Source organism: Misgurnus anguillicaudatus, chromosome 12, assembly GCF_027580225.2.
Source record: "Misgurnus anguillicaudatus chromosome 12, ASM2758022v2, whole genome shotgun sequence".
Taxonomy (NCBI): Eukaryota; Metazoa; Chordata; class Actinopteri; order Cypriniformes; family Cobitidae; genus Misgurnus; species Misgurnus anguillicaudatus.
Genome location: NC_073348.2, coordinates 31,823,035 through 31,850,145, shown reverse-complemented (window position 1 = coordinate 31,850,145; position 27,111 = coordinate 31,823,035). Strand labels below are relative to the sequence as shown.

General features: G+C 37.4%; 1 protein-coding gene across 5 annotated transcripts in view; it reads right to left on the bottom strand.

Annotated features, from left to right (window-relative positions):
- The window catches only part of ryr1a (ryanodine receptor 1a (skeletal)), a 74,861-nt gene that overhangs the window by 10,740 nt on the left and 37,010 nt on the right, over positions 1-27,111 (bottom strand). For 2 of the 5 annotated variants that reach the window (XM_073874388.1, XM_073874391.1), the window contains exons 41-68: positions 26,177-26,303; positions 25,988-26,099; positions 25,823-25,904; positions 25,614-25,744; positions 25,201-25,521; positions 24,877-25,117; positions 24,710-24,797; positions 24,528-24,620; positions 21,789-21,803; positions 18,542-18,712; positions 18,377-18,436; positions 18,162-18,296; positions 17,951-18,063; positions 16,754-16,850; positions 16,556-16,662; positions 16,102-16,153; positions 15,779-15,868; positions 11,081-11,180; positions 10,903-10,982; positions 10,744-10,820; positions 10,359-10,432; positions 9,849-9,866; positions 8,034-8,114; positions 5,558-5,646; positions 4,733-4,861; positions 3,915-4,019; positions 2,168-2,249; positions 75-1,369 (exon numbers count right to left, since the gene is read on the bottom strand). In XM_073874388.1, coding sequence (XP_073730489.1) covers positions 75-1,369; positions 2,168-2,249; positions 3,915-4,019; positions 4,733-4,861; positions 5,558-5,646; positions 8,034-8,114; positions 9,849-9,866; positions 10,359-10,432; positions 10,744-10,820; positions 10,903-10,982; positions 11,081-11,180; positions 15,779-15,868; positions 16,102-16,153; positions 16,556-16,662; positions 16,754-16,850; positions 17,951-18,063; positions 18,162-18,296; positions 18,377-18,436; positions 18,542-18,712; positions 21,789-21,803; positions 24,528-24,620; positions 24,710-24,797; positions 24,877-25,117; positions 25,201-25,521; positions 25,614-25,744; positions 25,823-25,904; positions 25,988-26,099; positions 26,177-26,303 — 4,165 coding nt within the window. The remainder of the gene's footprint in view (positions 1-74; positions 1,370-2,167; positions 2,250-3,914; positions 4,020-4,732; positions 4,862-5,557; positions 5,647-8,033; positions 8,115-9,848; positions 9,867-10,358; positions 10,433-10,743; positions 10,821-10,902; positions 10,983-11,080; positions 11,181-15,778; positions 15,869-16,101; positions 16,154-16,555; positions 16,663-16,753; positions 16,851-17,950; positions 18,064-18,161; positions 18,297-18,376; positions 18,437-18,541; positions 18,713-21,788; positions 21,804-24,527; positions 24,621-24,709; positions 24,798-24,876; positions 25,118-25,200; positions 25,522-25,613; positions 25,745-25,822; positions 25,905-25,987; positions 26,100-26,176; positions 26,304-27,111) is intronic. The other 3 variants (XM_073874389.1, XM_073874392.1, XM_073874390.1) reach the window with 3 other exon arrangements.

Genomic DNA, 27,111 nt, shown 5'->3' with positions numbered 1-27,111 from the left:
TTAGCTACTAAGTTTGTCTAAAGTGTTGGCGCAAGAGCTTATTAGAAAGATAGACAGCTGAACAAGCACCATACCACTTTTCTCTTCAATAAAGGAGTGCCCTCTGGAGTAGGAGGTTCCACAGGAGTCGTGTCACCCATATCTCCGAGCCCACCAGGTGTATCGATACCTGGAATTTTCCCACCATCACTTTCTTGGTTGTCCTCATCCTCTTCCTCTCCACCTCCTGCTTCCATTGAGTCAGTTATTCCTCCCATTTCCTGCTCCTCTCCACCCCTTGGTTCTCCAGGCAGGTCTCCGTGCACCTCATCCTGTGTGGGATCCGGCATGCTGGCCAGTATCTCCGTCACCGTGATGTTCTTGGCCCCTTCAACTAAACCACCTCCAAAAAGCGTTTGCCAGATGAGCAGGAAGAAACCTTTACAAACACTGTAAATGAAATGGAGGATGCCCATGAGGATCGTCCAGAGGAACGTCACAACGCCTACAACGATTTCCTTGATGGTCATCTTTCGAAGCCTACGATACTGTCTTCGTATATTACGAAAGGTAAACATGCCCAGGAAATCTGTGATGCTTTTGATGAAATCCGCAAAGGCGGAGCTTGATTCTGCCTGGCTGTCCTCTCCACCACCCTCTTCGTCTCCTCCTCCATCTCCTCCTTCAGTCTCTTCCTCATCGTCTTCCTCTTTATCCTCCTCATCCTGCTCGGAAATTTGCGAAGCGATATTCATCTCAAAGATGGTGTCCTCACAGAAGTTGACAAACAGCTCCATCTTCTCAGACTCGCCGCCTTCGTTGACCACATCAAATATGAACTGACGCTTGGATTCTCGGACCTGAGGCATCTCCCACTGTTTACGATTCACCTCACTGATCTCAAAGTAAATTCTCTCAATTTTCCTGCTGGCACCCATTATCTCGATACGGCCCAAGAACGGGCGGAAATAGTTCAGAACGCTCTCTGCCTGTTCAAGGAAGTTTTGTAGCCTGGTATCATGAGGGACATGCTCGGAGAGGTTGGTTAGCAGCACGGCAATGTTAAACCCAATATCCTTTGCCGGCTCTTGGAAGCGATCGGAGAACTCCTCATAGTTGATCATCTCGTTCTCGTCTGCCTCTGAGCAGGACAACAGGAACTGGATCTCCGAAGGGGTGTATTGCTTCTGACTGTCCATTGCTTTCTGAAAGTCCTTCTTGGAAATTAAACCTCTGGGGTCGGACACATAGTCACGAAACGCGTCTGACCCAACAATGTCTTTTAGCTTGAGGAACATGTCGAAAAATTTAAGGATCATTTCCACATTACTAGAAGATTCCACAAGCATGTCCACCATTTGGCGGGCAATGGTGCCATTTACAACATTACCTGTCAGACACAGAGAAAACAGATTGTGTATGGTGCATGCCTTCGCGGCCCCCTAAAGAAAATTTGTGACAAAAAACTGTTCTAAAACAACATTTTTATAAAAAAAACCATCAAATTAAGCAAATAACTAGTGCTATGGTTAGTAGCCTTATTTTTTTAAGTTTAATTACACAGAATTCATGATAAATTAATGTATTTTATAAAATGTCATAAAACTGGGGCCCCCCTGGTACCATCTCGCGCCCCCAGTTTGAAAACCACTGCATTAGAACATGAGGGTGAAATCCCTTTAAGGTACACTGCAAAAAATGATTTTCAAGAAAAAAAATATCTTAGTATTTTTGTCTTTTTTTCAGTAAAAATATCTTAACATTGTTAAATTAAGATGCTTTATTTGATGAGCAAAACAACCCAAGATAATAGGTTTTTGGACCAAAATTTAGTTTTTGGACCAAAAATATCAAATTTAAGTGATACTGTTTAAAAAACAAGCAAACAAATCTGCCAATGGGGTAAGCAAATTTTTCTTGAATTTTTTTTTTTTAATTTAGTGTTTAAGAAAAATTTTCAAGATTTTTTTGCTTACCCCATTGGCAGATTTTTTTGTTTTATGCACAAAATCACTTAAATTTGACATTTTTGGTCTAAAAACTAGACTTATTTTCTTGGGTCGTTTTGCTCATCTAGAAAAAGCATCTTAATTTAAGAATTTTTAGCTATTTTTAATGAAAACAAGACAAAAAAACTAAGATTTTTTTTTCTTTTTTTTGCAGTGTAAGTGTGATATTTTCTTCATACCCTCCAGAAGAGAAAGCAACATGACCACCATGTCTTTCTGAAGGTCCAACAGCTCCTTCAGAAGACCAATCTGACTTGAATCCTAAAAAAAAAAAAACAGAAAGACATACTACCTTTGCCAAAGCAAGTACCATATGTGAATAAAACAACTGTGTTATTATTAAAAAAAAAAAAACAGTAAAATACATTTGTATTCTGTTATCATGTTTGTAATAATCCTTAGTGGACAAAGCAGACAAAAAGAAATGTGTCAGACATAAAGTCGTCTTTATTAGTTCTGAGGTAAGATCAATTAACTTTTTGATCTTTTCAATTTTTAATTATTTTATAAGAAACTTTATATTATATTTCTGCATGTCAAAGCAAATGACTGATGCAGCAACAATACCGAGTTAATTGTTAGTAATAAAAACAGTACACATGCAAGAGATTATGAAAATCAAACACCACACTTAAAACAGAATTGAAACCTATAGAATCATAAATTTAATATAACAAATTTACATAAAGCGTATGTTATCTGCAAGCCATTTTATAAGGATGTTTGACCCATTTGCTGACAAATGTGGTGTGTTAAGTTTAGTGCATAGAAACCCATTTTAAATATACTGAAATAAACAATGTACATATGAGGAGCTCAGATGCAAAAGCCTCTAAAGATTTTTATATTAAAATGTTATTAACCAAATGCTCTAGGCACGTATTATTGTTATAATTATCAAATAGTTTCGCTTAAAGGGGACATATCCAGAAAATCTGACTTTTTCCATGTTTAATTGTTATAATTGTGTCCCCAGTTCTTTTATCAACCCAGTAACTTAGTTTTGCTAAACGATTCTCTGCAAGCATGTGAAAAAATAGGTTATTGAAATTTGGCTCCCCTTGTGATGTCAGAAGGCGATCATACGATCATATGTCCCTTAATCAAACCACCGCACTGGAATTTAGTGCAGAGATCAACTCATTTGCATTATAAAGGACACCCCAATACAGCAAATTTTTGCTCACACCTACAAAGGGTCAATTTTAACATGCTTTAATAAATTATTTGTATGTTTTTTTAGCAAAAAATTCTAGGGACACCAAAAATTTATTTGACATCCTAAAAAAGTCTGGTGAAATGTCCCCTTTAAAATCTCCTTAATTCCACCCACAAGCCATTCAAAAATAGTGGTTTGTTGGCAGGATCCATTAGGATTTTAATAAAAATGCTAATTTATAAAAAATGTCAGACACACTTAGAGGGTTTTGCATCATATAGTCTTGGGTTCAAACAACCTGGATTTGGAAATCTAGAACATAAATGAAAACTCAAATACAACCACTTCAACAAATAAATAAAGTGATACATACTCTTCCCTGCACAGGCCATGTGAAAAACAGTTTAATTCATCAGTACAGCATTCAAGGCAAAAACAATATTACATTCCAACATACCGGTAGTCTAAACGTTTTAAGAACGGAATGTAACATGTTTTATATTATAGTTTGTATCATTTATTTACTTAAAAAAGCATCTAATCGAGTCATTAAAACAGTTCTACAGTAGCAACTATAATAGAAGTTTTATTATCATGCATTAATATATAAGCCACTTAACTGTAAATATGCTCTTTTAGTAAATATTAATCACATTGTACCGTTTAATTTCTATTCACATGAATGTTTTCACACGGAATGAAGATTATCTGAATTTGATGCGTGCATTTGATGTACGATAAAAAATAACTGTTAAGAGATGAGTTACCTGAGCCAGTTTCATCATCATATGAGCAAACACATGGAGAAAGCCCACTACAGCGTCCCACAGTCGACTGTGGGCCAGAGACTGCTGGTTTCCTGTGCAGGGACCCTAAAACACACCAGCTAACTTTAAAAATATGAATGCTCTAGTCTATATACCATATTTTCCGGACTATAAGTCACACTTTTTTTCATAGTTTGGCTGCGACTTATAGTCAGGCGCGACTTGTAAGTCAGTACGAATAAATTTAGACATATATGAACCAAGAGACAACATTACTGTCTACAGCCACAAAAGTCCGCTATATGCTGCTCCTGTATTTATGTAATTCAATGGATTCATTGATGTGGATTGACAAGCCGGCGAACTTGATGCTCGTTGGCTTGTTCGGTTCATTTAGCCTATTCAGCCTTCCAGGTATGTTCAGTATGCTATTGTGTATCGTGTCAATAACTGATAATGTTACGTTAACGTACAGGCACCTATTCAGCCTGCTGTTCTGTGTGCTATTATTTAGTTGAATACCTTGCTGCCTTTCCAGACTAAATGTCCGTTCTTCGGCTTGGATTTGTGAAATAATTTTCTAAATAACTGTGACGTGTTGTCCATTGCGACTTATATATGTTTTTCCGTCTTCATGCACTTTTTTGATTGATATACTCCGGAGCGATTTATAGTCCAGAAATACAGTAGATGCATGTTTTTGAAAATAATCAATGGATTTACAGAAAATAAAAATTATAAATGTATGCATTTGGCATTAAGGAAGAATATTTTTGGTAGAACGGGCAATTGGTCATTAGAATAATATTAAGACACACCTGGATATACTCCGTGAGACTGTTGAACACCTGTTTGGCAACCGTCATTGCTTTGGAAAAGTTTCTCTTGCCTGGTTCATCTATTATGTCCTTCCCTGAGTAATACCAGTAGAAATCACTGATCGACTCCTGGAGAAAAAATAAGTAGTTATGTAAATCTCATACAAAATTAAAGTGTTTTTTTGCATACAATTTGAGTGTGTGCTGTGTGTAATTATTATGTATATATAAATACACACACATTCATGTATGTATATTTATTTATATTTTTATATATTCTATATAATATAGAAATTTTTAAAAATGATATATAAATAAAAAAATTCTTAAATGAAAATGGGGTGGTTTTCCGGACAGAGACTAGCTTAAGCCAGGACTAGGCCTTAGTTAAATTAGGAAATATAACTAGTTTTAACAAACATGCCTTACTAAAAACATTACTTGTGTGCATTTTGAGGCAAAACAAAGGGCACTGATGTATTTTAAGATATATCAGTTGTTTTCAGTTTGGACAGCTCTTACATTTATTTTAGTCTAGGACTAGTCTAATCCCTGTCCAGGAAACCGCCCCTATATGTATGTATGTATGTGTGTGTGGTTAATTATACATAATAATTACACACAGTACACACACATATATTATGCAAAAAAAAAACTTTTATTTGTTATGCGATTAATCACGATTAATCTTTGCTCAGTACTTATATAAATATGAAACAACCACAATGCAATAAGATACAGCAAACTATGACGAGTGGAATGATCCAAATATTTTTAGGCATTTTGAACGCTTTTTATTTTGCTATTTTCCTGTGTATGAATCACCTGTAGTCTAAGGAGATAATCCACTGTGCAGATAATGATGTTGATGGTGGTCGTGCTGCCTGTCTGTGTTCTGAGGTAGTTCTGAAAGTCTAAAATCAAGTTGGTTACACACACAATCAGTACATCAAGAACCATAAAAACCACTCAGTAAACCATAAAAAGGTACTGAGTATTTGATACAAAAATACTTCTGGGGGTAAATCAATATCAGTGTCATGTAAGGTGAATTTGAGAATAGGTATTTAAAGAGATAGTTTACACAAAAATGAAAATGTCTGTCTGTCATCATTTACTCACTCTCATGTTGTTAAAAACCTGCATAAATGTATTCAGCTAAACACAAATGAAGATATTTGTAAGGAAGCAGGAAACAGAAGCACCATTGACTTACATACTGGGAATATAAATTTGTAACTTGTTACAAATATTTCTCAAAATATCTTCCTACAAAGAAATGTATACAGGTTTGTAATCACATAAGGGTGAGTAAATGATGAAATAATTTTATTTTTTAGATAAAGTATCCTTTTAAAATAGGATGTCATTTTACTGTATTGCATACTGAAATCAGTGTTTTTGTACACTGCAAAATTGATTTTCAAAAAAAAAAATTCTTAGTATTTTTGTCTTATTTTCAGTAAAAATATATATCTTTTTTTTAAAATGAATATGTTTTCTCTTGATGAGCAAAACGACCCAAGAAAATAAGTCTAGTTTTTAGATAAAAATATAAAATTTAACAAGCAAAAATATCTGCCAATGGGGTAAGCAACGTTTTCTTGAATTTTTCTTGAATTTAGTGTTTAAGAAAAATTTTCAATATTTTTTTGCTTACCCCATTGGCAGATATTTTTTTGCTTGTTTTATGCACAAAATCACCTAAATTTGATATTGTTGGTCTAAAAACTAGACTTATTTTCTTGGGTTGTTTTGTTCATCAAGAAAAAGCCTCTTAATTTAAGAATTTTTAAATATTTTTACTGAAAACAAGACAAAAATACCAAGATTTTTTTTCTTGAAAATAATTTTTTGCAGTGGATATATTCACATTCACTCAGTGGCGGCTCGTGACGGCTCTACCGAGGGGCGAAAATTCAAAATAAGTGTTTGGAGTGTCATGTGTGTTGCTTGTGTTTTCAAAATATGTGTTTGTTGCATCATGTGAACCACTCCATCACACATTTTGTCAAAATAAGTGCCTGCTGCACACGCATCAAAACCGTTTATGATAAAAGAGACGCTCACGTTCACAAAACACGCAAGACACTCCCTTAACAGTAAACTCTGATTATGCATGAGATTATGCGAAACAACCGCAAGCTTCTCTTAAATTTTTTTACTTTTTTATTTTAAACCGTTTAGACACATCTGCAGCAGGCACGTGATGCACATACAGGGCCGGCGTCAAGGGGGGCATTCGCAAGCCGTGCCCCCCCAAACAGGTTGTTGTGCCCCCCTACACATTTTTTATTAATTTAATATATATCAAGAATAATTAAAATAAATTAAACATTGAATGTTTCATGGCTTTTAATGTAATCAAATGAGGAAAATATAGTTGATATATGTTTTCTTTAATTAAAATAGCCCAGTTTCTCTGATTGGTTGTATTGCTGTGTCTCATGCGTCTTTACGTCTTTAGCATACAAGACTTGACACTAGCAAAGTGTTTTTTCGCGGCATTTTATGGATTGTGTAAAATATGAATATTAGAACATTTAGAATGGACCAGCACCGCCTGCTCCATCTGACTTCACGCAAACACCGATTGGCTCAAACTCGGAGATTAGAGGTCGAGGTGGAATTTTCAAATCTACAGGACTCTGTTTTAAGGAAGTTTAATGTTAGTATATGCCGGCTTCAGCTTTTTAAAGGTAAGTTAGCGTTGTTTTAATTTACGTAAGCTTGAATGTGAAGTGTGGCTATAGACCGTTAACAGCATTACGACGTGATTATGGTAAAGCGGCTTTTAGGACGTGGTGTGCGCTGCGCTATGAAACCCATTCATTTCAATGGCTTGCACCGCGCGAGGGTGGTTTGTTGTTGCGTCGAGCAAAGCGCGAGCAGCGGCAGCTTGCGCTCACGCCGCGGTCAAAGTTCAAAATAGTTTAACTTTTGCGCATAGTTTGTGATCTTCTGCACTTTATACGGGAAATGAGCTGACAGTCTGTACCAATTGTATGAGTGTGTGCTTGCACTGTATTTGTTGTTTTAATGCCTTGTTTTTGCAAGTCATTTTTGCTAATTGCGTGCCCCCTCGTTGGAAGCCACGTGCCCCCCTGTTAGTTATGGTCTGGCGCCGGCTCTGTGCACATAGGTTCACTCGACGCGCCGAACACATATTTTGAAATTACGAACCACACACATGACGGGCTGCATACATGTTGTGACGAACTTGGTATCGTGCGCCCTCGAAAAAATAAGTCACCGGCCGCCACTGCATTCACAACGTTTTACATGCATACTTAGGACGCACCATTGTTGTGACCCTCACAAAGCAGCTGCAGGAACCTAAAGAGGTCACAGGTGAACTCATCATCAGCCATGACCTTCTCACCTGAGCAAAAAACACAGCACGTTATCACATAAAGCTGAATGGGTTTTTGTAACGTTGATCACAGATTTAGTGGTGGGACAATTTGATTAGAACAACTGAGAAATAAAAGTGAAGAAAAGACCAGAAAAGAGAGGATATAGGAGAGAGAATAGAAACCAAACAAACTGCTTTATTCTCTTATATTACAATGTTAGTGCAAACCGCAATATTTTCATCATCTACTGCAAGAAAGGCAAAGACTCGCTGTTTATCTAAGCCTGAAATTTAGCAGCCCAAATGAGACACATCACAGAATCACTTTACTGACACAAAGTAAACACATAAATAGTGCAGATACACGATAACGTGTTTATATATGATCACAGATATAAGAACACTGATATACACATACTGTACTTCAAAAACAGATGTGATTAATTCAAATGTGAAGCCCTACTGTAAGCAATATTAGCATGTTGGGACAGACCTACTGTAATCCTAAGCCTCAGCTGTGGTTATAGACAAATATATATGTGGTTATAGGGGCTATAGACACTATATTAAATCATGCTCAATTAAAACCTCGGACATTTATATTGTAACATTTACAATATTAAAAATGTGTAAAATTAATATTAAATTTACAAAATTTTAATGTTAAAAATGCCCTAAACAAAATGGGAACATTAAACTGATAAAAATAATAAATCCTATCGCAATTATTTTATTATATATTATTATATTAATGGGGAATATTCCAGCTGGGGAAAATACAGAAAGGCACATAGTTTTTATTAAAGTAGGTACAAATGAGCAAATGTGTGTTAGACTTGGATTTGGTTCAATTTGCAATATTTTTGTGTTAGAAACAAGAATGCTTAACCTTTCATTTTAAGTGCTATCATATAAATGTTCAAAACTTTTGATAAAAAAAACTGATTTTTGTACATAAAAGGAACGTTCAAAATCTGAAAAACAATAACTGGAATAGCAATCATCAATCAATAATGTTCAAATGATAAAATAATGGAGGATTAGCCACACTGTAGAGTATAAGAGTTACAGTAGATCTGTGCTGCAACACCCAAAGGTGGCATAAAAACACACATCAGTCACATTATCTGGCTTAGGGCAAGCTAAAGGTCACCTAATATGCGAAATTCACTTTTAATGTTGTTTAAACGTACAGTAATTATGTGTCGTCTGTGTGTGTACACAACGACCGGGTATTGATAAAAATCTGCCCACCCAACCTTAAAAGTCTCATGGGAAAAGCTGTTGCCGTTTTCTGAGCAAAATGATGTCACTTTGCGCAAGCCCCACCCACAACCGCCCAAAGATTTATTTTATTTTAGATCTATTTTAAATCTTTACATAATTCATTACCGTGCTTTCATTATGAATCTTTATTAAATGTATCTTTTAAATTTGCCAAATTATGAGACCTTTAAAGTATAAATGACTGTAGTGGTCTTTATGTGTTTAAAAATAAATTCTGTAATCTCAAACCCAATAGCAATGCAACAAATGGCACAAAAATTACACACTACACCTTTAAAGATACGTATATTACAAACATATTATAATTGTTAACATTTGTGACTGAAGTTGTTTTTATAAAACCTTGAGGGAAAAGCTACATTTTATATCTATTTCAAAACCAAAAACAAAACTGATCAAAAAAGAGATAAAAGGACAGATAGGAGTGACAGGAAGAAAGAAATGGAATAAAAGAAAGACAGAGGCGTTATTTACCCCGTTCTAGCTTCATGTCTGAGGCCCGTGAAGGTAAGGACGAATTGAAAAAGAGAGAGGGAAGAGTATGGCCATGGAGAGAAAGGGATGGTAAGTGGAGGGCAAACAGACGACATGGAGTGAAAAGGGAATTATTTATGGCCAACAACAACTCATTCACATGAAGAATAATCTGTTTATTATTATTATACATTTATTATACAGTATTAGACCAGATTATTACATCTGCAGACGACATGGTGGGAGTGCATGGCAATATGATTATTCAACTGATATATTTGGTTGTGTTAGAAAAACCAAACAAGTATGATTATAGATGAATGACTGATCATAATGCTAGGATGCTGTATCTCATTTTGGGACTGATGACGAGCAATAGATCTCCACCGTAATGAATTCTACACTGGTGACTCATTCAAGTCTATTTGCATTACATTTCTGTGCTGATCTATAACTTTCTCTTAGTGATCTTACTTTATTTCATGTGAAGGTTAAGTTTCCGTTACTTACTTGTTCCTTCCTCTGACACCATACCTAGACCCTCTGCTTTATTCTGCCTCTCAAAGGCATTCAGGTCCAAAACACTGCAAAAAGCAATATGCATACAGTAGACACAAACTTGATGACTCATATAAGCTTGTTCTGAAAAAAATAATTAATTGAGGAACCAAAAATGATTCTTCTACACTCATAAAAATACTGTAAAGGTGCTTTGGGCTGGCACAATGGGAAGTAGTGGATTAACCAGTTCTCGCCATGAATAAAACCATATATGCTGGAATGGCGTGAAGAATAAACAAAGGTGCTTTAAATATTCTTCATAGCGATGCCATAGAAGAACCATTTTTGGTACACCATATTTTCCATTTCATATTGCTCCCCGTTGACAATATACCTGCAGGTTTGCATAAGAGCCTGGACACTGAGGAAGAAGCCCACATCTTTCTTGTCTTTCAGATAATCCAGCATTTTCTGTAATTAAATGAACAAACTCTTTACAGACAACTTGTTACTTTGTCTAATTCACATCTTGAGCACAGTAGTCCTCACTAACCTGTTGGACCTCAACATTTCCTCCATTTAGAATAGAAATGCCAAGCTTAAGCGTGGAAGAGACCATGCAACCGGTCTCACCTATACAAAGAGAAAAATATTAGTTTTGAACAACATCCAGAATTATTATATGGGGGATAATTTAGACTGAGTTAAAGATTTAGTAGGGGTTCATGTACCCTTGCAGGCACTGATCATCTGAAGAACCATCTCAGCTGCACCGCGGTTGTGTAAACGTGACTGCTGGTAGAGAAGTCTTTGCTTTTCCATTTCTTTTTCCTGTAAGGTTAAACATTTAGGAACTGAATTAATTCCGATCGTATCGACCTAACTTAATGTTTCCCTGTTCCTTTTTTAATGTCCTTATTCAGTTCTCTATAACATTAAAATAATCTCTTCATTCTTAGCTTCAATTTGAAGTTGCGTCAATACACTTCAAAAAATGCTGGGATGCTTTAAAGGTGCATTGTGTAACTTTTATAAGGATCTCTTGACAGAAACGCAATATAATATACTAGGGCTGACTTCTTATAGTCGAGGATTCAACGATTCGATTCGGAGAGGTCTGATTCGACTTTGAACCTCATAGTCAAATAGTAGGGAAGTGTTATGTAACCAATGAGCAGCAGCACTGAGAAGCTTACCTCATGGATGACAAGTAACCGCAACAACCGCGCTTTTCACGTTAAATTCATATATAGCTATGCCCTTCTTATTTTTCACATCATATACAATAAAGGCAAAAAAGAGTTAAGAGAGTAACTTGTTTTTCGTACATTTCTATTCAAAATGTAATATGCAAAAGTGAAACTAAGATGACAGAATAGCGTTAATTAAATTACTTATTTATAAATTTATTTAACTGATGATTTATTCGTTTTCATACTTTATAGATACACATATCTACTAATATCCTATTGAAAATGCCATAAATAAATATTCATTGCCTTCTGTACAGGTGTATAAATACTGTCTTAATTTTAATTTCTTTTAGACACTGCTTTGCTCTGTATTAAAATTCCTTCACCGAGACAGTCCTAGCTGCTATCTAAAAAAAAAGGTTTGACCATCAGTCGACTATGGCAAAATCTAACAAATCCGATTCGACTATGTAAATCCTTAGTCGAAAACAGCCCTATAAACCACATTACTATAATATGAGTGGTGTATAAAGACCTTACAAAATTAACTTTATTGTTTTTATTACCTTAGAATGAGACGTTTATATCTACATGCACCACGGGCCCCTTACATTAAAGTCTACATTTTGAGCAGCCATGTTTCTTAAGGTCAATTCGCACTGGTCAAACAGACTCAGACTCCAACAGACGCGTCGGGACGAGAAGCGCAGCGCCTAGTCGCGTCTATAGGACAACTTGGAAGTCGTACACTGGAAATGCACATTTAAAGCGCAAGCTTAGTCAGATAGCGTATACTTCAAAATGCAAAATATACGTTAGCAGCCAATTTTAATCGCTAACGATTTGGGAAAATATGATGTTATTTAATGTTAAACTATGTGAGTGGCGCTCTGTGGCGCGACGGGTCCAGAGTCACAGTGGACAGACGCCACCAGGTCTCACCAATGTGCATACATTTCTAGAAAGAAATATAGTGTTCTGTTTTTAGATTCATGGTGCGACTCTGCGCTTCTCGGTCGGTGTGCGACCCCCTTTAGCCGTTGGTTGCAATTGCATCTCATTGCTACATGTCGTCAAAAATCTACACAGTGGACCTTTAACCCAGAGTTCCTCTGAGAAACGTAATCCTGTCCGAATGCAACTGTCTGTGTTTACCAGCAATATCTTTTGAAAACACGGTTCTTTTTGTGTTTTGGCCAACGTGATCTGCCGTAACGTCTTACTAATGCACGTATATTGTACTTCCTACATCCCATTCATTCAGAAATGAATGTTTTTTTTCATTTAAACGTCATTTGAAAAACTAATTCCATCCAAATAGTGCCACACAGACATTTCCAGGTTTATTAATGGTTTTACCCAACCATGGTTAGACACATCCCAGCATTTTTGTAGTGTAAACAGTCCTATAGTGCTGTAGATTTTTTCTAAACGTGAGCCTTTTCTCTCCTTCAATTTCTTTATTTCTTTGCATTCATTCTTAGTTAAACAGCAGCGGCTCCCAAACTGTAGTAAGCCATCCTCTTTGTAAAAAATAAGTCATTTTCGATATGAAATAAATCAATTTTCCATCTGACAATGACTACGTAATGTTACACATTTTCTACAGTTAATAAGGTAAAAAATGTACACTATTTCTCCAGTACTCCAGTGTGTAACACCAAATCTGATTTATAATATACATGTCTAAATGCTTTCTGATACCAAAAAGTATACATTTCACATTATAAATATGACCACGTTTTAGACAATATATAATGGTTAGGATGCTTGACAATTATCATTGTTAAAAGTTTGGGAACCGCTCGGTCAGATCATTCAACCCCAGCTCCCAGCAACCAACATTAGTTATAGGATAGTCATACTAATATCTCAACGTTTGTCTGTCAGAGCAAACGTTCGACTACAGTAAACTCTCCTGATGGCTTTGCATGTCAGACTAAAGCAAAGAACCATGCAGGTGTGTTACTTATATACAGCTCTGTCTCCTTATGTAAGTGCTTCTATCATATACAGTTACAGTATTCTTAACCCACCACCATATCATGTGTAATTTCTTTCAAAATCAAACTAAACTGTAATTTAATGAACAGTAGAATAATTTCTACAAATTGTACAGTATAGATGTACTGTAGCTACAAAAACAGCTCCTCCATACCAGCAAATGATATTAATGAAAGCAAGCTTTTCATTACAGCCGTAAAGGAAGTGCAATTGTAACATTTATAGCAGCCTGCTTTGCCAAAAAATCATAAAACTGTAAAATAAATGTTACATGCATAATACACCCCCTCCCAAACCACCCTTACCACCCACACCACCCCCCTCCCCTGTAAGCCTGCCCTAAACACCCAAAAGTGTGTAGGTGCATATTACCAAGTCTGTCCATTGACGGCCTGTCCGTTGAGTGTGTATGTGTGATGTCCTTTGTTGTGTGTGTACCTGTGTGTTTGTTCGGCTGTGAAGGAGACTGCTCTGGCTTTCACTGTAGTCTGTGTGTCAGTATACTAAGTTAGTATAGGGGGAAATCATTGATTAGTCACTATTTAATTATTAAGGATGAATTAAAGGGAATAGTAGAATGAGACAAAGAATGAAAAGTATATAGAAAACATATATATGTGATGCGTACTTCATCACCAGTTAGTTTGAAAGCATGAAACACACAATAGCTATATTAAGTAAACTGCATATTCACTCGACTCCACTATGCTGTTATAGTCAATAAATGATCTAACAAAAATGTTTATCCGTAGAGTCGAGTGGACATTTTAAAGCCGCAACAGGTTATATTGCACACATTGAAGAGCCACAGAATTGTCCCGTATAGCCAGGAAAGACTGCTACAGTGTATTAGCATTTACGAGTAGTTATATTTGTAGTTATTGTTCACCATTTCTGAATTAAATTAAATTTCTTGACTAGGAATCTAAACGCAGTCATCTCTTGGTCTTTTGAGCAGCTCTGTAGATCTCCAGCACATTAAATGCTTAAATGCTGCAGCTTCACATTATCCAATCACACCCTTGCAAAACTAAAAGCAGAAATACACAACACTTTAAGCCTAAACTACTAAACACATTATAGCAACATTATTTTTTGGGTGTAAAAGAAGGCAGAATGTCTTTGCCAAGAAAGTATTTTGTAAAGACCGATATTACAACACAGAAAATTGTGATATTAACCACCCAGCCAAATTTGAATGATATAAAAAAGGCAAAAAAATATTGAAAAAAAAACTGCCAGGATTCTCTGCTCTCAAACACTGGGGGCGTGTCTGCTCTGAAACTACGTCCACTCCCGGGAAAGCTGCTGTCTTTCTCAAATACTTTAAAGGTGACATAGAATGATTGAATGGGGTATTTATCCTTGTTCTGTGATGTGACATGTAGACAAAAAAATGTATGTTGTTTGGGTCTATAATGCCTTAGAAGCTTCCTAAAAACCTCTCTCAGATAGCTCTTTTAGGGTGGGGGATTTTAAACAAGTGGTTTTGCACCTATTTGGCTTCCCCTACTGGCTTAACTTGCAATCTCATTACTGATTGGCTGACTTTAGTGCCACTCAAAAAATGTAGCCAATTATTTTAAAGTGGATGGGCAGTTAGATGCCTGTGATGTCATAAGCATCAGTTTTTCATATTGGGACGTTTTCTGGCTGACATTTCTAAAAGAGGAATTTCTATAAGACTGAGATGTTTACATGTCTAGCACTTTTTGTATTTTCGTGAATGTGGGTAGACTACCATTATTCATCAAGGACAAGGTAAAAATGGTTTTTCATTCTCTGTCCCCTTTAAAATACTGCTAGAACCTGAATAGATGCTCTGGATCGTGTTAGGGGCGGAGCTATGCTCGCTGGCTCCAGTGCATCATCGAGCCACCACTTTAGCCCCGCCCAAATAACCCTGAACACAGAAATGTGGAAAAACTGTCTAACGGTGTATAAAATGACTTTACACAGACTTTAAAGTATTTAAAGTGTCTGTGTTTAGCAGGTGGCTCAAAGCTTGCTTATAAACTACAGTAAAGAGAAACTCATGCATATGGTATTAAAGACATTGTGACATAACACAAAAAGACAAACAGATGAAGAGACAAGAGTACAGCGAGAGCTCAGAGAGACAGATGACATGTGAGTGATGAATGGTGATGGATGCAGTGGTTGGTTTGGTTGTCACTCAGGTCTACCGCGCTCCTGTGTCTTTCCTGTCCCCATCCCCTGGTCTACCCATACCATCTCTGTCTGTCGCACCTCAAAGGGCATCTCTTCCTCTCCCCCCTCCTCCTCCTCATCTCCTTCATTCTCTTCGCCAATGTGGCAACTCTGAGTTTAACAGAGACGGACAGTGAAGAAGGTGAATGTTAAACGCTTTGGAATAATATGTACTGAGAAAAACTTAAAATAAATGTAAAAAATGTACTTTATATTATTATATATATTTATATAAATATTAAATCAAAACGTATAAATAAAACTGTATTAATTATAAGCATTTAAACTAAACTTTTATCGATGCTAAATGCTAAATTACTAAAATCTTAAGAAAATGATCTCACCTTAGCCATGATATCAGCATATGACATGTATAAGTAATCTATGTCTAGTTTACTGCAAAATAAAAGCATAAACAATGTGATACATACACGATACATCAGATATCAAATAAAGAGTATTATTTATATAGAATAGCTTTTCTAACTGTTTATATAACAGTGGCTGGAAATGGCCATGTGACCATGTCCATCTCCCACCAGGAATCTATTATTTGTAATTCGCTGAGACCCTTACTGTGGGTTCACACCAGATGCGAGTTCAACAATTTGCGTGACTAGATTACATACAAAGTCAATGCAAAGACGCGATCAGACGTGTCCTTGTGTGGGGCGATACGAATGATGCGATATGGGCGGTGCGTTTGCCGCGAAAAACACATGCTATTCGCCTCAAATGCGATTCAACTCAAGCGAACAATTCACATGACACGAAGTTAAATCCCGCGAGTAATCTCACCTCTTTTCAGTAAGGGCGGTGCGACTAAAGTGAAGAATAAGCTGATGAAGAGGGTCTGGCTTTGTCTCCTTTTCTTCTTCCTCCTCTTCCTCTTCCTCCAATGCTTTCTGCATTGTTGGGAAATAATAGAAATATATAAAAACACTAGGTTTCATGTTAAAGTCCAACAGCCATCATTCTCATAGTGGGAAGACTTACAGACAGGTCATCGATCATTCTGTCCTCAAAAGAATATCCTTCAGTTTGGATCCAGTTCCGCTTGTATCCATCCAGAAACATATTAGACGCTCTATGCCTAGAAGAGTATTAAAGGGGTCATATTATGATTTTTTTTTAAGATGTAAAATAAGTGTTTGGTGTCCACACAGTACGTATGTGAAGTTTTACGTTAAAATACCCCACAGATAATTTATTATAGCATGTTAAAATTGCCACTTTGTAGGTGCGAGCAAAAATGTGCCGGTTTTTGGGTGTGTCCTTTAAAATGCAAATGAGCTGATGAAATGCAAACACTGATCGCAAGGATGGTGGTTTGTTGAAACTGAAACTTAATTGTGCTTTCAATTATTATTATTTTCTCTTTCTTTCTCTCTGCACTAAATGGCAGTGCCGTGGTTGGATAAGGGGAGTTATTATTGTAATTAGACTTGCTACTAGGGCTGTAACGATATATCGTGTGTCCCATTAAAAAGGCCTGTATAAAATCGAGTCTGCATCGCAATTCTGTGTTTCATGCACATCTTGTGCGTGTACTATGGCGTTTTGGTCAGTAAGAAGTCTGTTATTAATCTAAAATCATTATGAGTCTGAGTCGTTTATAACATGCATTTGAAAAAAACAACACTCGTTAAACAAAGTCATTCAAAATATTCTTTATTATCATGAAAATACTTGAAACAATTTGAAGAACAGCGATATACATATTCCTGAAGACATTTCCTGGAAAAGAGTTTGTAACGCTACTTCTTCTGTGGCACAAGTGGCGTTTCTGCACGAGTGCGCCCCCTGGCTTTTGGATGTGGCGGCATTTCACCGTAATTCATTCAAATTCATTCATTGAGAAAACGCGCACTTGCACAATAAATCGTTACAGCCCTACTTGCTACCTATGTCACAAAACAGGCGAAATCTGAATGACGTAATTTTTCACAAGCTTGCAGAGAACGGTTTACCCAAACAAAGTTACTGGGTTGTTCTTTTTCACGTTTTCTAGGTTGATAGAAGCACTGGGGATCCAAATATAGCACTAAAAAGTAAGTATTTTTACGCTATGACCCCTTTAATGCATTATAACAGCTGTATAATATCTGTATAATATCTTCAGCTAACCTATTCTCCCCCTATCATTTCTGGTTCTCTGAAACAGACTGACTTCTATGATCAGTCCTGGGTTACCTGGGAAGGTTGTAAAGAGGAGTCATCCTGAAACAGGCCACCACTGCCCTGCGCCGCTGCTTTGACAGCAGTTTATGCCAAACCATCTTTTTAGACTTGAAAGGGTGTTCTGTCTAAATAAACAAAGACAATACATTTTGGGACATCATATACATCATATACAGTATACAACACACCAAACAAACAAAAAGATCATTGATTTAAAACTCACCACTTCAATGTGGTAGAGGACCGCAGAGACCTCCTGAACTCTTTTCACTACTTTCTCTGGAGCATCTGCATCTTCTGCCTTTCCTGCCATTTCCTTATACAGCGCCATTTGCCAGCGCATAGACGGGTTATCAACCTGAAGAGAGAGATACAGTAGCATTCATAGACATTTATATTGCTACAAGTCTTTGTGTTTGTACTGGTGTTGTCACTTACTTTGCCTTGGAGGTGCAGGTTGTTTTGCAAGAACTCTCTGACCTCTTCATCTGTGTCTTTCTGTGAAATAAATCCATACACAAAAACTCCAAAAGTTCAAAATTAAACCAAAAATATAGGCGTATTAGATAAGCAAATAGGGAAGGTACATGTTGACCACACTACCAAAGAATAGCGTGTCTTAGCCAGGTTAATGAGTTCTTGGTCTGCGGGCGAACACATGTTGAGTCCAATGGGAAGCATTTTCTTCAGAGCTGCCACAATGAGGGACGTCTGAACAGAATATCGATCTCCACGCCTCTTTTTCTTGGTACGCTCCACATCTGTGCCACCGGCCTCGGATGACATTAACATTCAGAGCATGATAAGTGGGAGAGGTTGGACCATGTGATCTTTTGGCATTGTTTGAGAGGAAAGATGTGCTAAAAGTTTGAACATTAGGACCAAAATGGAAGTCTGCTTAAAGACTTTCCATGCACATCAAGAAAAAACAGAAGCAGCGTCCATACTAAACAAGCTTCCTGTTCCCTCACCAAAATCTATTCAGTACACAATTTAGGGCCAAGCCATCCTTTACTGGAAGTCATTAGAATTTATCTTAGTTCGAAGCCTTAGAAATTAGGCTTTTTGATTAATGGGATCATTAAGAGGGAAGGGAGGACAAAAGTTCAGGGATGCTTTTCATCAGAATAGACAACAACAGTGAAGCTTAGTGGGGGAGACAAGGCATAATAGGTCCGAAGCTGAAATTTGCATACATTTAAAAAAAAAATGAATCAATAAAAAGGTTTAACTTTGCTGAAACATTCACAAGGGTGGGCTGGTACTGTACCTTCTCACGGCAGGTGTCACACACTCCATGCATTGAAAATGGTTGCAGGGACGTGCAGTCACAAACATGCTCAGCATTAGTGGTAGAAAGAGTCAAAAACACACACACATAGTATGGGGCTTTATAAAACCACGGTAAATGACTGGTTCTGACTCATTTTAGGTTGCCAAGAGCATATGAACAACTCAGATGCAAAACCCTCTAAGTGCGTCTCAAATGTTAAATAAGCATTTTTTTATCAGACTCTTGATGGAATCTGCCAACAAAGCGGTATTTTTAAATGGCCCAAAACCGGGATTAAGCAGATTTGAAGCGAACGTATTTGATGAATGTGTACGTGCCAAAAGAATTTGGTTAATATCTATCAAATTTTTGACAAAATTGGCATTTAGTGGGTTTTGCATCTGAGCTCCTTATATGTTATTAACAGTGTTCGAATTGAGGGGGGCCGGGGTGATCCTTGATCTTGCAGCACGTTTTCTTAAAAAATGCGATGGAATGTGCAGGATTTTTATGCAATGAAATTGCGGGAACTTGCCAACATTGTGGGAACTTGCAAAAACTGTTTGCAGCTATTCATTGATGTTCACATCGCGTAATTACGTCACTTCCATTCCCATGACATCAGGGGACATGGCTGCGCATGTGTGAAGTAAATGCAAAAATTTTCAACTTTCTGCTAAGATATATATGACTTTTTGCTATGAAAATGCGGGGATTATTAAATGATATTATTATATTTTGCGCGCAGAAATCTGCAATTTGTGTGGCGAAAGTGCGGCGTATTTAAAAAATGCGGCCAAGCAATAAATATGCAGACTTTGGCTGATAATGCATCGAATCATGCAATCGCATAATTGCGTTTTTCTGGAGGGACTGTATAGACAGTTTCATCGGACGCACGTGCGCTGACCCGATACACGTCTGGATCCGAAGTTTACTTCCGGTTTCGTTATTTTTTAATGGTCTGACTAGTTGCAAAACTGATCTCTTGAACAAATGCCTCGTCGAAAATAACAAATGTTTTGGTTTCCTTGGGAATCTATGTGTTGTTTTTTTGCTTGTTATATAAATAAACTATGTTTAAAAAATGTTGATGTTGTTTATTCTGCGCAGAGTTTACTGGAAGTTACGTGCGGACCATGACTGACGCTTGTTTATGTTGTTACTGCTGAAACCGTCTATAAAGCACAAATATATAAATTAGGGGGGGTTCCTTGGTTTTAATTAAAATTTAAATACTTCATAAATGTAACATTTTCATGCCACAAAGCGATACTGTCCATTATTTGTCCCAATTTTGCAATAAACTAATCCAAAAGATTTCTGTCTATAATAAATGTAAACTCTCAAGTGCACCTCGCACTGTTTTCTGGAGCAATTGAAAGATTTAGTTTTAGGATTGGATAAGGAGCTTTTAAAAAATTCTTAAACTATTTTTTACACTAATTTGAGGGGTTAAAATGGTAAGGGTTTGAGTTAAGCGTAATTTGGGGATTCTTTGATCAAGGATCACGTCTAACACGGCTAAGCTAGGGGACCCCCATAATCTTTGACATAATTTGAACACTGTTTATGAATAAATGCAACCCTAAGGGTCAGAAAAAATCAAAGAGATCCTTCGAGACAAAATAAACACCTTGGTCTGGCCTTCATAATTTGGTGTGTCAACATAAAGTACTAGTCTGGAACTGGATCTTGGCTTATTGTCATATGGGCATTAAAGGTGCGCATCTGAAAACTACCTTATGAATGCAGTTTTAGTTTTTTTCTAGCTGTAGACCACTTGCCATTTCCAAACCTATTGAAATTAAACAACACTAAGGTTTTCAGGGAATGGGTTACTGTACATTACGTAAGTTATTAATCATACCACATTTCACATGGTTAAGTAAGTACAATCCCTTTTTCCACAATCCCACCTCAATCATTTGTTTTGATTGCATTAGGGGTCATGGGTTAAAAGGGGAGGATGGGGAGAGTAAATGGACCAACAACATGGAGATGTGAGCCATTGGGCATACGGTAAGTATTCTGTAAGGTTAATGTGAGATTGAGTAGCCACACAGGATGGACTTAAATGCCCCCTAAATTAATATATCAACCAGGATTGAGGTCAAAGTCCTTTATATGAATCTGGTTCTGGAAATAAATTTGAAAAAATCTGTTGTGCAATTGGTCTCAGTTGAATTCCTGAACAGATTACATTGACCCCAATCTTCAGCCAAGAAAAAACAGATGTATGAAGGTCCCCATCCGAACTACAGTTCAACAGATGCAAACTTCTGTACAGGGTGATGGCACAGGCCTCCAAATGCTCGAACCAGGTACGACGGACATGGAATCAAGTGCCATGAGCCTGAATCTACAAAGAGATCTTTCATCAAGCGCCTCTGTTCAGACTCCCCCCCTCACACACTGACAAGACGAAGGGCAGCCTCCAATGCATATAAAATGTCACACTCTTCAAGTCTAATGTGTGTGTATAGAGTGTCAGTGTGTCGGGGGAGTTGATGAAATGCCCCCCAGATGTGAGGTGCCATGCGATAGCACAGCAGTCGTGCAGAGAGAGAAGCTAACCTCGGAGTCCCCGGTCTAGAAACCCACCAGCATCCAGATGAATAAAGATGGCAGGGGACATTCAGAGAGAGAACACCATTAACACTGTCATCTAAATATTGAAAAACTCATCCGAAACACACACTGATCAGGCTTGCACATAGCAGAAAGGACTGTCCTTTTGAGGGAGTGAGAACAAACCCAGATTTGGTTTAAAAAAAAAGAAAACAATTTACCTTTAAATGTAGTGCTTTGTGCCAAACTTATCAACCATTGGCTGTTGGTTTATTAATAATATCAAGTTTTGGGGGGGGGCATACATTTAATAAAGGGCTTTAGAATCATGCTGATCAAATTAAGGATCAATTATAGGGGAATTTTCATCAAATAAATCAACCCTATACTGTAGTTTTTTGAAGGTAATCTCTCAGAAATAAATGTACAAGAAGGTAAAAAAGTTGTCACTGGGCCGGTACCTTTATATAAAAAGTACACTTTTGTACATAAAAGGTGCATATTGGTACCTAAAAAGGTACATATCTGTACCAAAATTATACATATTAATACATTTTTAACACGTACCGTCCCAGTGACAACTTTTGTACCTTGTAGATCAGTGACCACCCGTGACTTCTCTTTGGGTGGCGCAAATTCAAAATATGTGTTCGGAGTGTCATGTGTGTGCCTCCTCATGTCAAAATATGTGTTTGATGCATCATGTGAACCTATGTACATCATGCGTAGGGATGCACAGAATATTTGGACACCGAAAATTTTCGGCCGAAAACTGAAAATGCTCTTTTGGGCCATTTTTATCACAGAAACAATACGGCCGAATTGTTGTGATGACGCAAACAAAAAACGCGACCTGCACATGCTTGTCTGAAGCAACATCTGCGGTGTCGATGTATTTAACCGCAAAAAAGTGCTAAAGTAAGCAGCTTTCTGTAGGCACAGAGGCACATGCGGTTGAATGTGTGTCATGGGCTTGCCAGATCTTTTGTATTTTACTCAGGTCTGAGTGTATCTGGCAAGACCATGACAGTACTATGTTCTGTGTGAGGGACATGTGGAGTGATATTATATGTGTGGCTTCCACATGTTCCCAGTGTCTTGTGGCTGTCATGGTCTTGCCTGACCTTGGTTGTTATCCAGAGGGCAAGACCAGGGCAGCATTGTGTTTATGTGGGAATACGTGTTGTTTCACATCATGTATGTGTAACACGTGTTCCCAGTGTCTTGTCACTTTTACCCTACTCCCTTATGTAATCATGTCTTAAGTGATTAATTATGTTCACCTGTTCCCCATTGATGTTGTGTCTTTATAATGCCCTTTCGTTGTCTGTCGTGTGCGCGTTCATTGTCTACAGTTGTTGTAAGTCAGTGAGTTCATGTATTTCGTGTTTCTGACTTATACTTTGATTCCAGTGTTTTGTTACTGTGTTTCGTTCCCGTCACTGTGTTTATTTATATTCTGTTTTACCCCCTCGTGGGTTTTTTGTGTTTGTTACTTTAATAAACTCCCAATTATTTATATTTATCGTCTGCGTTTGGGTTCTCTTTAGTTTTTACTTTCCGGTGTTTAACCGATCGTGACAATGTGACGTGATTGATCAGAACTCTTGATGTGTAAACTTCAGAGAGAGTTGCTCTAAAGTGTCTCAAACGGTCCATTAACATACATTTGGCAAATAAAGCAATGAAAAACAACGTTACGTTTTTATGTGGAGCGACTGTTTATGCTGCGCTGTTTGGGATTCACCCTCGGTCTCTGTGTGCACGTGCGTTTAAGGGCACTCAGTAGTGCATACACGGATATTTGGTCTTAAAGAGACAGTAACCTCAATTAACCTACTTAAGTCTGTGTCATTAATGTTAATCAAACAACAAAAGACAAAGAGAAAATCACTTCTGTAGCTCTAAAAATAATAATAATTATATTAAATTTATACAATAAAGACAGTGTTATGACTAATTTAATTCGATTTCTGTACCTTACGCTAATTTCAGACCTTAATGTGCAACTTTTCTTTTTTATAAATGTTTGCATTTTTTTATTTGTTATTAGATTTTTCCCACCCCCTTTTTGCTGATCCGAAAAATAATCCGATCCGTGCCTCAAAAACTGTAAAGTGATCCGAACCGTTTTGTGATTGGCATAATAATTTATTTCTGTGTTTCGGTTTTCGGCCTTAGTTTCCTCTTTTTCAGTTTTCAGTTTCGGCCAAGAATTTCATTTCGGTGCATCCCCAATCATGCGCCACATCAAAACGCGTGCCCGCTACACACACGTCAAAAGGATCCATGATTAAAAAAAACTATGACACTAACTTAACACTAAACTATGATTACACATGAGATTAAGCAAGTATCTGGCAAAAGTGAGCGTCCATTTTATCATAAACCCCTTCGAAGCGTCTGCAGCAGAGACGTATTTTGACATGACATGTGTTGCACATAGGTTCACATGACGCGGCAAAAACATACTTTGACATGACGAGCCACAAGCATGACGGGCTAAATACATGTTTTGATGAGCTTTGCATCATGCGCTCTTGAAAAAGAAGTCGCAGGCTGCCACTGATGTAGATCATACAAATTTTAATAAATAAAGTAGCAAAAATGTATTTGCTAAATAAACATTGTGATCACATGATGATTAAAAATTGAAATTAATCTGAGATCTAATTTGAAACTAATTTGAAACCTATTGTGTTGTCATATTTCTGTGGTGTGACAGTACAAAACAAAAGGTCTTACCTTGCTCATCTTACTCTTGCTGTCAGCGGTGAGAAACGACATGTTGTTTATTTCATTAGACACCACAAAGTTTTGCTCCTCTCGCTTGAAATTCTACATACACACAAGTACATATACAAAAGCTGTTATTTTGTACATGTATATGTACAGTATAATATTGTGTATAAATGTGAATGTCATACGTGAGATTTGGACCAGAAGATGAAGACCTCTCCCACCATACGGAACAGCTCTTCAGCATCAGGATCCCGGCAGGTCAGCCACCTCGCTCTGAAGCCCATGCAACATTAAAATTCAATGCAGTTACAAAGCAAGAAATCAAAATACCTTAGCAGGAATCACATCATACCTGTTGTTATCCACATAGCGGATGAGAAGTGGGTAAAGAGCATACAGGTCTCTGCAGAGAACAGCAAACTCATCTCGAATCGTCCCCTCCTCTTCATCACCCTCAGACTTCCCCTCCATGCGCAGGTGCTCCTCCTCAGCTACCACTTTAGACGTTCGCTTCTTAAGTTTCTCCATGGTAGGAATAAAATGGGATTTAAGCATCTCAGGTTTGGCTCGACTCACGATGGGCTGGGAGAACACTGTTTGAGGACAAAAATACACATCAGGTTTAGTACAAAATCCAAGCACTTCTGCTATGTAACAGAAATAAGTGTTTTCGTACCAGCAAGCCTCTTCATCCAGGAAGCTTCATCAATTCCCAGATTGTTGACCACTATTTTCATGATGCTTCCCAGGAGCTGGTTGAGATGATCTGAGGTGACTTCTGTACACAGCTTACCCTCCATTTCCGGAAAGTTTTCCAATCCTCGTTCCCACCAACGGGGCAGATAGTCGCATAGCATTGGTAGCGTGATCTCGATCACATGTGGCATTTCTGTATAGCGAGCCCCTGATTCAGCCAGATCACCGATCTCTTTCATGAGGATATCTAGCTCGGGAATGTCCAAACACAGTTCTTTGACATGGTTGGGAAGCCCCAGGACTGTAAATTAAAGGGGTTAAATTAAAATCAATAAGAATACAAATCTACATACACACACAAATACATACACAGATAAAAAATATATGACTTACTTGCTCTTTCTCTTGGTGTCTTGGTGGTGTACACTGAAAATGTGTTGTATTCATTAAGATGGGGCTCCAGGAAGGCCACAGGCATGGCTGCAGCCAGATGAGCAAGGCACTCTCCCAATGCTGGTCTGTGTCTAATTTAAAGAAAAAAGAAAACTATAGAAACAAATCATCAGACTAACACAACTAATACTGGTTACTTTAAAACAAACCTCTCTGCATGCGGCGTCTTTACAGTACCAAGAGAGTAGATACTACACATGATTCTGTAGCAGGACATCTGCAAATCATCCACTGACCAAAACAACATACAGAGATGTTAACACAACTATATGGTGTACGATATACTTGAGAAAAGTTTTAATAAAGATCCTTACGGATAACATCGTCTCCAAACTGATGCTGAGCGACATGATCAAACAGTGACGTGAGGACAGGAAGCAGAGCCGTGGTGGTGTAGTTGATATTTTGAGAAACACCCTTTACTGGCTGAGATATCAGAAAAAAGAAAAAGAATAAAAGAGAGTGAAATGCACATTTTTACCTGTAAACTGCTATATTCGTGCCTGATTGCCTTTGGACACTTTTCCGAGTTTGAGGTTTTCCACCATCTTTTCGATGTCATCAGCTGCGCTCTCGAAGAAAGATCGCAGCCCTGCTTTCACAATCTCAGGCCCAGATTTCATCACAGTTCTGTTCAATAAAAGACAATTAGATGCTATTGTATGAAACTAATATAAGAAAGCAATAAAGAAGCTAATATTGTGAAAGTTGCTGACTCTTGTGCAACAGTTTAAGTTGGTATAAACAAAGTTTAGCAATAGTCAACAATACATTGTATTGGTCAAAGTTATCAATTTTTCTTTTATGCCAAAAATAATTAGGATATTATGTAAAAATCATGTTTCAATAAAGATATTTTGTAAATTTCCTACTGCAAATATTTATAAAAAATTGGCTGCTGCAGGGGCAATTATATTACGCAGCACCTGAAAATAGTCCCCTTGGTAACTTTCAATAGCAGGGGACTATTTTCGGGCAGTGCGTAATATCATTGCGCCTCCTGCAGCCATGGTACGGCAGCAAAGTCCTTGATTATTACGCCAGAATGAGAGTATAGTCCTAGCCATATCTGCCTAGGAAATCGCAACTTTTCATTTTCCGTCAGTCTTAGTTAGTACACGATGTAACTACAGAAGAGTCAAGTTTTAAATGGGAAAAATATTGAAACTCTTTGGGGTTTTTTTTTAGCACGATGCTAATGGTCTAATCAGATTCAATGGATTATGCTAAGCTACGCTAAAGGTGGTACCACCAGACCCGGAGATCAGCTGAATGGATCCCAAAACGGCAAAAATCAAAGGTTTAACTTAGGGGAGCTGGAAAATGAGTATATTTTAAAAAAGTGGAGTGTCCCTTTAAGGCGATTTTCACATTATTTAAATTTCTTGCACCCTCAGATTCCAGATTTTCAAATAGTTCCAAATATTGCCCTATCCTA